The 15,590-nt window shown below is 36.5% G+C and overlaps 1 protein-coding gene across 10 annotated transcripts in view; it reads right to left on the reverse strand.

Annotated features, from left to right (window-relative positions):
- LOC145239715 (ATP-dependent RNA helicase TDRD9-like) overlaps positions 1-15,590 on the reverse strand; it is a 72,492-nt gene that overhangs the window by 16,745 nt on the left and 40,157 nt on the right. For 8 of the 10 annotated variants that reach the window (XM_080103105.1, XM_080103107.1, XM_080103103.1 and 5 more), the window contains 5 exons: positions 12,192-12,383; positions 11,596-11,709; positions 9,457-9,633; positions 4,636-4,737; positions 3,027-3,183 (listed from right to left, as the gene is read on the reverse strand). In XM_080103105.1, coding sequence (XP_079959231.1) covers positions 3,027-3,183; positions 4,636-4,737; positions 9,457-9,633; positions 11,596-11,709; positions 12,192-12,383 — 742 coding nt within the window. The remainder of the gene's footprint in view (positions 1-3,026; positions 3,184-4,635; positions 4,738-9,456; positions 9,634-11,595; positions 11,710-12,191; positions 12,384-15,590) is intronic. The other 2 variants (XM_080103108.1, XM_080103110.1) reach the window with 2 other exon arrangements.

Consider the following 15,590-nt stretch of genomic DNA (forward strand, 5'->3'; position numbering starts at 1 on the left):
GCAGAAACTCATGGGTCCCCACACATGCAAAGTTGTAGATAATGCATTTCAAGAGATAACCATGCAAACGTTTAGTGTTGTAAGGTAAAACGCAGTGATCGGCACTGGGCTTAAATAATTACGATGTAGAGTACAAACCATATAAATTTAGATTCACCCCAGATATTGTTTGAAGTATCTCCGATTTAATGTTCCTTTTCAAAGAAACGAAGGAGTAAGTAGTGGCATAATGGGGGAAAACAAAAAATAAATAGCAAATTCTACAAGCTGTCTGGTTTTCATTCAATTAGAACATTTGAAACCTACAAATAGCATAGTCCACATACTACCCAAATGTTATCCAATCCCAACACTGTTTAAAAAACTGACCAATTTTAGGGGGCTAGTTGGGTAACTAATGGGGTCCGACACACAAACTAAAAAAATAGGAAACCTCAATGACTCAATCAATAGTACAGACGAATCCGGTTAATCGCATCATCGATTTGCCAAGGGTATTTGATGCGATAATCCGGTTGCTATGTAAACAGTACACGCCGTTAACAAAAGTGCTCATTTTCACTTCCCCAGCTGAAACAAAGTTGCAGTGACGCTCAACTATGGCAACGGAGCAGTATTTTCTCTCTTTTGTTGCCGAGAATTGAAAAAAATTGCTGCTCTCAGCGCAATACATGACGTCATGCTTCCTAACTGTCGTGGCTATGGTGCAATCGCCTAAGTGTGTTAAAGAAACAGTAGAAACGCACCCACAAACTCTTAAATGGCGCACACGCCACAGTTCGCTTGATTTGTGCTTTCTCTTGCAGTCAGGTTTATTTGAAAAGATATGTTACATCGCATCGTAGCTAAGCGGCCCAACATATAAATTTGGGAACTTCCCTATGAAGACGGTTTATGGCGTTCTAGTCTTGTTTTGGGTGGTTTTCTATATAAATGTGCCAGGCCTCTCGCCTAATATACACGTAAAATGGCCTGTTGTTTCTAACCTATTTCGTTTTCTAATTCAAACCAACGCGTTAAGCTGAAAAGTGCTAGGTGCATATTTGTAAGCAAGCCCAAACCCGTACACGACCGAAACCTAGTCAAACTTTAAAACTTTGGCACATTCTACAGCGCAAGGGCACTGCATCACATTCTACAGCGCAAGGGCACTGCATCAAGGCGAGCTGCATCAGTTTCTATTATAACCCGTTATCCAATTGACAAAAAGAATATTTGATTTTAGCAAAACTTTAACGACTCAGATTGTGGCGCTACTTTCTAGCTTACTCAGCAAAACTGCAGCTGCAAGATTACCGTGACTGTCACGTGATCAACGTGTGATCGTTGCTTCAAAAATTTGAAGCAGCAACAAATACTACAGGAATAAATGCCTTTCTTAATCGGTGTTTTACCTGATAAGTTGTGCAAGGTCACGAACAGAAGACAAAATATGGCAATCATTGGCACGTTACCAACTACGTGAATTTAAACAACATGGTGTGATTACTTGCGATCTAACATTTTTTACAACCATTACGTGTTTGGCGGGACATGAACAATACAACAGAAAACAGTTTTAAACATTTGTTTTACATTTAACATTGTTTAAATTTCAATACAGTTTAACACTTCGAATTTGGTGCAGTTCGCACTTAGTAAGAAATTACAATCAGCGTCTTTGCCGGAACACTAGTTTCGTAATTTTAACACGTTGAACTCTTTATTTAAACGCTTTATTTAAACTATTGGCGATTAGATAAGTCAATAAAAAAGGATCAATGTACACGGCTTTGAGATAACGACTCCTTGTTATCGCACAGCGGTACACTGAACGCCGATTTAATCTTCTAATAACTTTTCCAAAATATTTTATGGTCGAGACGTGTCATTTTCAACGTTAAACGCGTTATTTGGTGTGGAATGCAAAAATGCATCTACGTCTTTTTCGCGTACATTACCTCCGGAGGATTTTACTATCATATCGTCGTTTTTTATTCCAAATACTCGGGCTGTTCGACTTTCACATAGAGATCATCAATCCGGTTAATCGCATATTTCGTTGAAAATCGATGCGAATATCCGGTTTATGCGATAAACCGGTATGCGATTAACCGGACGATTTTCTTAACAAACGATGGGCGACGGTTTGGGATTTTTAATTGTGATGCAATTAAACGGATTATGCGATTAACCGGTATGCGATTAACCGGATTCGTCTGTACTGCAAAATTTCAGCCCAATCTGCCAATGTTTAAAATGTCGACTACTAGAGGTGTTTTGAGCAACAACCGTTAATGTTTCTGACATCATAGGGCAACAACCCCCTAACTGCCATGGCACATAAACGTTCACCAAGCAATCCAGAAAGTCACAAACGAGTAACATACAACTGCTTGCCCTTGTAACACTATTGAGCAACAGAAATCTTTCGTTTGTGGTGTCCAGTAACATACAAATACATTTTACACTTTGGGGGCTTATCGGGTAAATGTTAGGGCTGCAGGGTTGAACACAACAAAAACTTAAAATGGCATACTCTACAAGCTATCCAAATTTCAGCCAATTCTCACACTGTTTACAAACTCACCCATTTTAGGGGGCTAGTGGGGTAAATACTGGGGTTATCAACAAAAACAAAGTGGGATGCACATCTACATAACTATATCTACCATCTGTAAATTTCATCCAAATATATCAAACATTTGATGAAAAAACGAGTCGGACATACTTTGGGAAAAAAAAGAAGAAAAACAATTTGAGTAAAATCAATATGTGTACCCTTTAGGGAAAAAGTTTTTAGACCCGCTGCAGTACGTTCAAAATTACCCCAAAAATTTACGACGACGCCTAAGCGGTGCGGTTGACACCATTACCACAAATGTATGCAATAAGCTGAGTTTCACAAATCCAGGAAAAAGTAAGGTAACAGGTGGGATTCAAGGGCCAAATATAGTAATCCACAAAGTTAAAAGAGTAAATAAAAATGGGTCCCTTTTTGAAATGGCTCCCATATTCACAAAAGGGGTGGGTATTATACAACTTACCTATAACTAAACAGTTTTCCAAACAACCAAAAACCAAACCGAGCATCAACATTTTTCCAAGTCGCATGTCAATGGGAAGAGAAGCAAGAACTTGACCTACAAATGTTAAGTCTCCATCGAAACGTTTTAAATTTGTTGTAGTTGAAAGTGCACCAATCTAGAAAATGTGAAATGCATGATATCAACTAAAAGGGTGATGTTGCACATTTCGGCATTGCATATACACAGACATATTTGGAAACATTGATTCCCATGCTTATTTTGTATTGGTTTATTTGTAACCTTGTTTGGTAATAACCTATTTTAAACCCTTTTTTTGTATTTCATGTGCTTATTTTTAATAGGGTCTCATATTTGCACACATTTTTATAACCTTGTTTTGTTTCTGCAGCCAGAAACTTATGGGTCCCCAATCAGGCAAGGTTTTAAATAATGCATTTCAGGGTTTATTAATATGCATTCGGGCATTGTTATAAGTTTGCCTGATTTTAAAAGACAGTTATGGGCTGAAGTACAATAATCGACACATCTAAACGGTAAAACTAAGAAACCGTCCAAATTTCATTTCATTCAGACATTACTTAAAAATGTACCCATTTTAGGGGGCTAGAGGGGTAAATAAAGGGCTACAGGGTGAAACAGAACACTCGACACCTACAAATGGCAAACTCTTGCAAGCTATCAAAATTATCTACCATCTGTGAAAGTTTTATCCAAATGTATCAAAGATTTCATACCAAAAATACATGGACAAACTGCAGGGCGGAAAATAAAAATAAGAGAGTGAAATCAATATGCGTCCCCTTCAGGAAAGGGGACCCATAACTCACACATCCTACAGGGCTAAGGGGTTAAATACTAGAGCTGTTGCGCCAAACAAAACAAATGACACATCTGCATCACTATATATATTTACAATCCGTGAATTTCATCCAAATCTATCAAACATTTCTAGAGGTCGGACAAACTTACAAACACAATGAGTAAAATCAAAATGTTCAGGAAAGGGGACCCTTCATAAGAAACAATTAATACGAAATCGCAATGAATCAAATCAAAATCTGCTGTTTTCATCACATACAGACAAATCTAGTAAATTTAATTGATTTTTCTTGCAATTGTATATGAATTAAAAAAAACAGTACACATTCTAATCAGAGGTGTTTTTTCAAGAAAGCAAATGTGTTGATGAACAGTTCAAATTTCATCCAATTAGACCAAGTTCAACCCATTCTGGTGGTTAGTGGGATAATACAACGATGTAACACAAACAAAATACATGAAAGATGGTTACTGTGATAAAATAATTCTTATTTTTGTGATGTGTCATTTTGTGACATGCTTTGATATTGCAGAACAAATTATAAACTGTTCAACCTTTTCTAACAGATTTAAAATCTGATTTGACAAATGTATCTGATATTAAATAAATAGTAAGTGTCAATATACTCACATAATTTTTATCCACAAAAAGATAAAAATACAGTATGTACATGTTTGCAAAAGATAGTCACTGAAAGCAAAGGTTGCCCTTTTAGTGATTTTTTATATTTTAGTGAATTTTAGACTTTGGAAAAAAGGGTCCAAGTTTTAAAAAATGCATAAATACCTCTTTCAGTAGTAAAATGGTACATTCAATGTTTTGAAGATCGGGAGGAGACATAGCCAAGGATAATATTGCTTTTGGTGCACCAAGATCCAATATTTTCACCTTAAAGGTAATATATATAGGCTCATATATAGCTCCTCACACTTATAGTTCAGAACTAAAACAAAAATATCATAATATTTATCAGGGATGGGGCAAACTGAGCCAGAACCTGGGTACTTAGTACCAAGCATTTTTAATACTGGGCGCTCGGTTCAGCAGTCTAAAAAATACTGCTAACCTTGAAAGGAGTATTTTTGAACCATCCCACCCATACTCGACATACGTAACAGCAAAAAATAAACACATGCACTTAAAACAGGGGTGCAAAAATGCAGACGCACGTCACGCGACCAATAAACTTGCGTGCACGGTCGCAGTGGCACAATTAGTGGAAAACGAGAGATTAGGCAACGATCTACCAACATTGTTTTGGTGAAAAACACACTTGGATCAAGCCGTGATCGAATTATGTCAGTCGCATATTTTATGAGGCACTATCACGATGCTGCGGTAACTGTGTAAAAGGTGCAATCATCAATTGACATGACGTGACTGTCATCAGTTAAAGTAGTGATTTCCACACACTCTTTTATAACCTAAAAAGAACATACACTCTCATAATAAGCATTCTTACACATTGAGCGCGAATGTGCTCACCAGACATGGGGTCGAATACAGGCGTCCGAATACTTTACGAATACTTGCATGACTGTATTCGAATTCATGAATACTTTGGTAATTTTTGAGTGATAGCAATTCGAATGGTATTGGAATAAAACGAGTCAAGTACAAGCTTTTGTATTCATGAATTGTTGGTTCAAAAGATAACATCAAGTATTCGAATTGTATTCATGCACCATCGAACGAAAGCCAAAATCATTCGAATACAGCACAAAGGTAGCAAAACCTGTATTCGAATGCATTCGAATGCATTCGAATACAAATTGCCCTATGTCTGGTGCTCACACATGCTAATCGTCGTAGGTATGGTGCAATCGCACATGTGTGTCTTAAAAAAAAATTGCAACGCACATGCACTCAACAACACATCACTCACGTCGCACAAACATATACAACAGATTGTAGCTATGAGATTTGTAGCGACGTAATACTTTGAGAAAAAAAGTTTTCCACAAAAATAAGCTAAGGTGATAAATTCCAAGCGTCGTATGATGCGGCGTGCAAAATAAATCAATACCGATACATTTACAAACGACTAAAACATGCTTTAGTCTGCTATTTGTGCAACTAATTTTGCGAACAGTCACTTTACATGGACTTTTCACTCAGTTGCCATTGTAACGCATTCTCTGCGTCAGGTTTGGACGTTTGCTGTTTGTATGTCACAACATGTAAGACGAGCCGAAAGGCTGATTTGCCGAATTTAGCAATTTTAACGACGATTCGTTAGGCGTCGGATTAAAAACTGGATATCGGGCAAACCCCAATTCCAAAACCTATGCCAACAGGCTATGCCGTGATGTTATCGAAGCACAGTCCTCCACAACCTGCCGCTGTATGCGTACACGGAGACCAATTAGTATGAAAGTTTATGTGTTGGCGCCTGGCAGTCATGCTTTGATTTAAACCTATTTTTTGGGGTGTAAAACTTGTATAAATAGATTTTGCGGGGCTACTCGAGGGATCTTGGTAGCAATACATGGCAGTCTTCTTGTATGCCAAATGTTCAGGCAAAAAACAACTTAACAATTTAGATAAGGATCTCATTAACAATTGACACCGATCATCAAGCTGTTCTGTTCAGTCTATGGATTAAGCATAAACTTTCAGGCACAAGCAAATGGGATATTGTGAGATACATCAAAATTCTTCAAATCACTAGATTATAAACAATTTGAGACATTTGGTGGCTGTTTGTAAAACAGGAACCTGCGAAACGGCTATTGGTAGCGAAATAGTTGTGCATTAGGTGGAAAAAGACACATACACAAAAACGTATGGTCTACTAACATTTTCTGCGCGCTACCAGATTCCGAAAAAACTAGAAGGGTGGCTTAGCACATATTGCCCTTGCATATACACTATAACCTATTTTAAAACATTGATATATTTCCTATGCTTATTTTATATTGGGTCCCATACCATCTACTGTCTTTTATAACCTTAGTTGTTTCTGCAAGCAGAAACTCATGGGTCCCCTCATGGACACATGCAAAGTTGTAGATAATACATTTCAAGAGATAATCATGTGAACGTTTAATGTTGTAAGGTAAAACGCAGTGATCGGTACTGGGCTCAAATAATAATACTATGTAGAGCACAAACCATATAAATTTAGATTCATCCCAGATATTGTTTGAAGTATGTCCTGTTTCATATGATTAGGACATTTTTTAAAAGTTCATTTATTTTAGAGGGCCAGTTGAGTAAATGTTGGGGCTACAAGGTAAAACACATCAATTGAAACCTACAAATAGCATAGTCCACATACTACCCAAATTTTATCCAATCCCGACACTGTTTAAAAAACTGACCTATTTTAAGGGGATAGTAGGGTAACTAATGGGGTCCGACACACAAACTAAAAAAATAGGAAACCTCAATGACTCAATCAATAGTACTGCAAAATTTCAGCCAAATCCGCCAATGTTTAAAATGTCGACCACTAGAGGTGTTTTGAGCAACAACCGGTAATGTTTCTGACGTCATAGGGCAACAACCCCCTAACTGCCATGGCACAAAAACGTTCACCAAGCAATCCACAAAGTCACAAATGAGTAACATACAACTGCTTGCCCTTGAAACACTATTGAGCAACAGAAATCTTTCGTTTGTGGTGTCCAGTAACATACAAATACGTTTTACACTTTGGGGGCTTGTGGGGTAAATGTTAGGGCTACAGGGTTGAACACAACAATCAACAACTTTAAATGGCATACTCTACAAGCTATCCAAATTTCAGCCAATTCTGACACTGTTTACATACTCTACCATTTTAGGGGGCTAGCGGGGTAAATACTAGGGTTATTTGGACAAACAAAGTGGGATGCACATCTACATAACTTTATCTACCATCTGTATAAGTTTCAGCCACATCCATCAAACATTTGATAGAAAAACGAGTCGGACAAACTTTGGGAAGAAAACTAGAATAGTGGTTTTCCTATATATTGCCAGTTTATATATACTACATCATATTTAATGATGTATCACATATACCATTTACTACATTTATAATGGATATATATTTGGCACCTACATTTCATTGGGTCCCTATCTTTTTCCTGGAACATAATTGTTTCTGCAAGCATAATCTAATGGGTCCCCACACATATGCATATGCGATTTGGTAACAGTAAAAATAGGGCACAATCATTGTTAGCTATTTACCAATTTACCTATACACATCATTTGATCTACACATATGATTGTTTTTGCAAGCAAAAACGAATGGGTCCCCACACGTCTGTTCATGCGGATTTATGGTAAACAAACATCCTGGTTATTTTTAGATTCTTAAGGAAAAACTTAACCAACTTTAGCCTTAACCCAACTTTAAAAGTTTTGTCCATATTCTTTTTGCATCATTATTGTCATATAATTTCAAAAAAACAGTAAATAAGAACAGGAAAAACACTTTCAATTTAATCTTATGCTTTGACCTTGATATTGTCGTTCAAGGTCAGTTTTAAACACAATTTTCCAAAACTGAAAATGAGCTTGATAACTTAATAAAACGACATAGCATGGCTGCGCAAAAACAGCTGATTTCTAATCACCAACACAACTGTCTCGTAAAACGTTCGCCTGGACGTCAAGCTGGGCACTCCCGCTACATTCACCCGTCTTAATCGTATACAAGTGAATTCTGAGCACTCCCGCTGTATTCACCCGCCTTAATCGTAAACAAGTGAATTACTACTTTGAGAGTTGAGACTTCTATCTGACTGACAGTGTACACATATTACGGACGGTAAAAGTAACTATTTGGCCGATTAAGGCAAATTTTTAATTACTAAACGAATAACCTACTGCAAACAATTGTTTAACATTTCAGCACATTAGAGCTTGTATTTTTGGCCTAAAACTTATTATTTTGGGGTTTAAGGGGTAAAAATGGGTGAATCCAATGAAAAGTTACAAAATTCTTTAGAATAGCTTACATTGCACCAACCAACAAAGCATGAAACCCTCAGATTATGTACTTGGGTCAGTACAGCCGTTTTTAATTTTTTTCGTTTTGGGGGCCTGTGGGTGAACCACTTGGTCGTATGGGGTCAAACTTCAGGAGGATCAAATTTGGAACAATAACTAACATCTATGCAAATTTGAATAAATTTAAAGCACTCTTTTTTGACCAAATGCATTTAACAAACCAGCGTTAGACAGAAACGAATATTTTGGGGTTTAAGGGGTGAAAATGGGTAAATCTTTTTTTAAGGTACAAAATTCTTTGAAATACCTTATATTGCACCAAACAACAAAGCATATAACTCCTGAATGAAGTACTTTAGCAAGTATAGCCGTTTTAAAAATTTCACGTTTTTGGGGGCTGTGGGTAAACCGAGAGATCAAATGGGGTCAAATTTCACATGGACCATCTTTAGACCAATATCTATAATGTGTGTAAATTTGAAAAAGTTTGAACCATTCTTTCTTGACCAAAACGTGGGAACAAATCCGCGTTAGAAAGAAAAAAAAATATAGACAAAAACAATATAACAGAGCATGCTTGAACAATTGCAGTCTTGGCCCATCCCTAATATTCGTTAAAACTTTTACGAAAAGTTTCAGTGTCAAACATAACATCACACTTACTTTGAGGACAGCACTTTCCAATGAACAACGTTGTAATTCTGGAATGCCATATTCTGGAATACAAGTGTCCCAAAAAAAGCGACTTACAAGTCTATAAACTTGTCCACATGATACACGACCTGCTCTTCCTGCACGTTGCTTGGCATTCGCTTTTGAAGCCCACTGAACCCTTAGACTCTAAATAAGTAGAATTGGTCTTGAAACTAGAAGGGTGGCTTAGCACATATTGCCATAGCACATACACTGTGAGCTATTTATTAACATATACTTACATCCGACACTTATTTTATATTAGGTCCCATATCATCCATTGTCTTTTATAACCTTAGTTGTTTCTGCAAGCAGAAACTCATGGGTCCCACAAATGTAAAGTTGTAAATAATGCATTTTAAGAGATAACAATGAGAAAGTTTGGCATTGTAACGTCAAACACAGTGATCGGTACTGAGCATAATTATATATGCTATATGGAGTAAAGACTATTTAAATTCATTTCATTCATACATTTATTAAGGTTTTTCTATTTTATGACTATCTGAAAACAAAATGTTAAATAGTGAGAAAATAGGCTAAAACACAACAATCAGTTTCTATTAATGGTGAATTGCACTTGACTGTAGGGGCAGGGGTGCAAAAATGTGGTCGCGCCACTCGACTATAAAATCGGCGTGCGGGACTGTGATTTCTTGCCACCTAATTGGAGGTGGTTAATATTTTCTGAACTATTTTACTCAGATAGTGCATAAACACTGAAGCAATGGCGCAACTGGCGGAAAATAGGGTTAAGCAACTAACTCTCCCACAAAAACACGCTTGGATCAGCCGGCGTCCACAATAGGTTAATCGCATGCTAAACTTTTTAATTTGCCACACTTTTTGAGGCACTATCGTGATGCTGTGCAAACTGCGCACAAAGTGCTGATTCTGCAACCATCACCCAAACGACTGTCTCGTAAAACGTCTGTCCGGACGTCAACCTGAGCACTCCCACTCTGCCGCCTTAATCATAAACCAGTGAATTCCTCCCTTGGGACTTATATCTGACTGATAGTGTACACATATTATGGGTTGTAAAGGTAACTGGCAAAATTTTAAATACTAAACGAATACCCTGCTTAAACAATTGTTATTTTTAAATATTAAAATATTTCTGCACCATAGGGCTTGTATTTCTGCCTAAAACTAATACTGATTATTTCGGGGTTTATAGAGTGAAAAATGGGCGAATCCGAAAAAAAAGAAAAGAAAATTCTTTAAAAAACCTTACATTGCACCAAACAACAAAGCATGAAACTCCAAGACGCTGTACTTTAGTCATTACAACGGTTTTAAAAAAATTACGTTTTGGGGGCCTATGGGTGAACCGCTGGGCCAATCGGGGTCAAACTTTAGGAGGATCAAATTTGGATTATTAACTGTAAATTTGAATAAATTCAAAGCACTCTTTCTTGACCAAACGCGTCTCACAAACCAGCGTTAGACAGAAAAAATAAAAATATGGACAAAAACAATATGTGTCCCCTTCTAGAAGGGGACACATAAAAACTCACCCATTTTAGGGGGTCAGTGGGACAACTGATGGGGTTTTATACCCAAAAGTATAAAATATGAAACCACAATGATCCCATCAACAGTCATGTAAAATTGTATCTAAATCAAACAATGTTTAAAATTCTGACCACTAGAGGTGTTATCAGCAACATTCGTCAACGCTTCTGACTTCATAAGGCTGTTAACACCCCTCTGACTGGCATGTGCAAAAATGTCCACCAAGTAATGCACAAACACAAGTACCTTTATTATACCATTACACCACAGAGATCTTTTGTTTGTGGTGCGCAGCAACATACAAAAACGTTTTACACTTTGGGGTCTAGCGGGGTAAATACTGGGGTTATCAAGTCAAACAAAGCAAATGGCACATCTGCATAACTGTATCTACCATCTGTGAAAGTTTCATCCAAATTCACCAAAAATTTCATGCCAAAAGGTGCATGGACAAACTTCACCGGAGAAAAAAAAACAGAAAAAAAACTGAGTGAAATCAAGATGCTCCCCTTCAAGGAAGGGGACCCATGATTACTGCTGAGTATTTTCCACATGCATTATTGTTCATCATTCTGCCACTTAGATACATACTTGGTAATTTGTGTCCATGTCACACACCATGCATTTGGTAAGGCAAAAATCTACAACATATACAACATCTGGAACTGTGATTGAGCTCTCTGCAATATTGGTCGACAAGATAACCTGGGTACATAAGCTGCAATTTTAGTAAACTGTAACAATGAAGTATTACTGCAAATATTTTTAGCTCTTTCATTTAATCAGATTGTTTGAGAATGGGATGACGTCATTAGGAAAACAGTTAGGCATAATTGAGTATGTGGAAGTTGAGTGATTTGATGTCCTGAACTTCAGTCCTGTACAATTTTTTCAAAGGCTGTTACACCTACCTGCCGCTAAGACTGTAATGAGGCAGTGAAAGAGATAAAAAATATTTTTTTAGCTATGTAAACAGATGGCATTTTGGAGTATTGACTTAGCCAGAATGTTATTTTATAAACAAGGTAAATATTGAAATTTCACCACTCATCTGAATAGGTTTAGTGATAGAATTTGTTTCTGAAAGGTGTGTTTTGCCCACAACTTTTCATAAATTGTGATAAATAATAATCCATGCCAAAATTGTAAACAAATAAAGCATAACTAAATATATGGACATAATATACTTTACGAAATCCATTTTGTGGGGTTATGAACACTTCTGCTTGTTCTTCTGACGTGATACTGGAATGCAGAGGAATGATTTTTAACTTTCGTTTTAGTCGCTCACATTCCAATATATTCTCAAACTCCCGAATTTGAAAGATTCCTGGCAAAAATACTAAAACAGACCCTCGCTGTTTTTTGTCAATTTGGTTCTAAAAAACAAACAAGCAAAGGGTATAATATATTCTCATTCCAAAATCCTTTCAGATACGAAACTTGACCAGTTTATATCAGTTCACATGTAGATTGTATTTAATTTCAGCGCTTTGGTTTAGATCAGTGGTTCTCAACCTTTTTTCTTTCATGGCCCATTTTCATTGTTCAAAAATTCTGTGGCCCAGTAGATGTTTACAAAAAAGAAAGCAGACACACAAAAAAAAACTGCAGAACATATTTCAAACAGATTATAAGTTTAAAATAACTTCCATACAAAAAAATCATAAAACAGCACTTTCCCTTCTTTTAATCATGCACTTTCAGTTATGACCGAGTAATTAAACAATGGATATGGTTTGAACATCCCTAGACACTATAAACAACATTTTCGAATGGAGGTCTGTGGTTAAGTATAGTCTGACATGAGTTGAAAAAACTAGGGTTTCAATTGACAGCACTTTATTTGACCGGTCAAATACTATTTTTTTAATTTCAAAAATCAAATGTGGTAAATTTTCTTGGACTTGCTTTTTAGTTGTTGGAAAGGGTAAATTATTTTTAATAACCCTCAGGTAGAACAGTTTAGGGCATACTTTTGTATTAATAAGTGCTTTTAAAGCCAATATAGATGAGTTCTGTTCATTTGAAATAAATGCCAAAACAATTAGGAGATACTTTTCATTTAAAATTAAGATCTGATTTACGTGAAGGCAAACTTTGCAAGGTTTACAATGCAATTAAAAAACATGGATCACTTCTAGCACTGTTTTATCTTTATAAAAATCGAGTGTGATATGTCCATGAGGGGAAGTTAGTTCATTAGTATTTACTTGTAGTCGCACATTTTTACTGACAGATAAAAAATCTAAGTGATTCAAATCATCAGTGTAAACTTGTAGGTCTACAGACCTTTTTCTATAGTTGATCCAAAAATTGTTTGTAGCTATATATTTAGCTTATAATTGACCTGAATAAATTTTTGTGGATTAATTACGTACATATCAAGCTTTTGTATATTCCTTTTTTGTCGTGAATAGAGATGTGACAACAGCATAACAGCATAAATTACGATTTTAAGCAGGATAAGCGAGTTTCACAGTTAAATCCCAGTTAAAACTAGACTTCAATCTGATGTATATAGAATACTAGAAGGGTGGCTTTTGGCTTAGCACATATTGCCCTTGCATATACACTATAACCTATTTGAAAAAAATAATATATTCCCTACACTTTTTTTATATTGGGTCCCATATCACACACTGTCTTTTATAACATTAGTTGTTTCTGCAGGCAGAAACTCATGGGTCCCCACACATGCAAAGTTGTAAATAATGCATTTCAAGAAATAACCATGTGAAAGTTTGGTATTTTAAGATCAAATACAATGATTGGTACTGAGCATAAATAAACATGCTATGTGGAGTGCAAACTATCTAAATTTTCTTCCATTCGGTCATTTTTAAAGGTTTTTCTATTGTATGTTCTATCTGAAAAATGAAGGGGTAAATAGCGAAAAATTAGACTAAAACACAACAATCAGCTGCTATTATTGGAATATTGCACAAGCTGTCCTAATTTCATTCAATTCAGACTTTGTTAAAAAAATTCACCCATTGTAGGGGGCTAGTGGGGTAAATGTTGGGGCTACAGGGTCAAACACAAGTATCAACACCTTTAAATGGCATACTCTACAAGCTTTCCAAATTTTATCCAATTCAGACATTGTTCAAAAAATTCCCCCTTTTTAGGGGGCTAGCGGGTAAATGTTGGGGCTACAGGTTGGAAAACAACAATCAACACCTAACAATGGCACAATGGACAAACTGTCCAAATTTCATCCCATTCGAACAATACTTAAACAATTCACCCTTTTTGGGGGGCTAGTGGGGTAAATAATTGGTCTCTACTCCAAAACTAAAAAAATATCAAACCACAATAATCCAATCCAAAGTCCTGTAAATTTTTGTCCAAATCGGCAAATGTTTAAACATTTGGCCACTGGAGGGGCTTTTGAGCAACAACCGTTGATGCCTCTGACGTCATAAGGGCTGTTAACACCCCTGACTGTCAACTGCAAAAACATCCACCAAACAACCCACAAACATTAGTAATGTATATATGGTTGCCTTTATAACATCACACAAAACTAACGTTTGTGGTGCGCACCAACCACATTTTACATTTTGGGGCTAGCGGGGTAAATACTGGGGTTATCATGACAAATGAAGCAGATGGCACATCTACATAACTATATCTACCATCTGTGAAAGTTTCATCCAAATCCATCAAACATTTCAGGGCAAAAAGGGGTGGACAAACTTCAGGGAAGAAAAAAAGAAAAAAAAAGAAAAAAAGAAATCGAGTAAAATCAAGATGTGTCCCCTTCAAGGAAGGGGACCCATAATTATGAGAATCCACTTTACAAATGTGATTACTGAATGAAAATTATAGACACACAGGTGGGGTAAATGATGAAGTGAAGCATGCAATGCAGTTGGAAAGTCTATATAATACAAACTGGACATTTCCTATTTCACAAACAAATTTACATGAGTTGCAACCTTCATTTCCATTACTTATGGTTTAGAAGAAGATTTAACTTCCAACTTTTAACTGAACTTGCAATTTAATAATGTGAATAGTATTTGACCGGTCAATTGACCAGATTTTATTTGACTGGTCAAATGCCCAACCATAGAAAAAACAAAACAATTTTATGAAAAATTTATGGTCGCTAAAGTTGTTGGTTAGCACAACAGCCTTGGGTTCAAAAGGTTGTGGGCTCTAATCCAGGCTGGAACATTTCTATTTCCCTATTCAAGAAATTTGAGCAGCATTGCTGCAACCTAGTGAAACCTGATGGGTTGAACCATATTTAAACTAGAAAGGTGGCTTTCTGATATACAGTCAAACTTCGATACTATGCCACCCTTTGGGACCGAGAGAAAGTGGCATAGTAGCGAGGGTGGCATAATAGCGAGGGTTATTTTCAAACATAGCCTTGTGACGTGACAATGTACTGTAATGCCACGTTGTGTTGTACGATTGTAATTTATTACAGTATACAGTATAAGGTACAGTATGCAGTATAATTTATTATAAAAAACGGACAGATCGTGCATAGAACAAACAGGATCTGTTAGTTTTGTCGTGACACAAGCACGGAGCGGCGTTTACATAACTCGCTGCAAAGCCATGAAACC

Source organism: Phallusia mammillata, chromosome 7 (assembly GCF_965637545.1).
Source record: "Phallusia mammillata chromosome 7, kaPhaMamm4.hap1.1, whole genome shotgun sequence".
In the NCBI taxonomy this organism is placed as follows: domain Eukaryota; kingdom Metazoa; phylum Chordata; class Ascidiacea; order Phlebobranchia; family Ascidiidae; genus Phallusia; species Phallusia mammillata.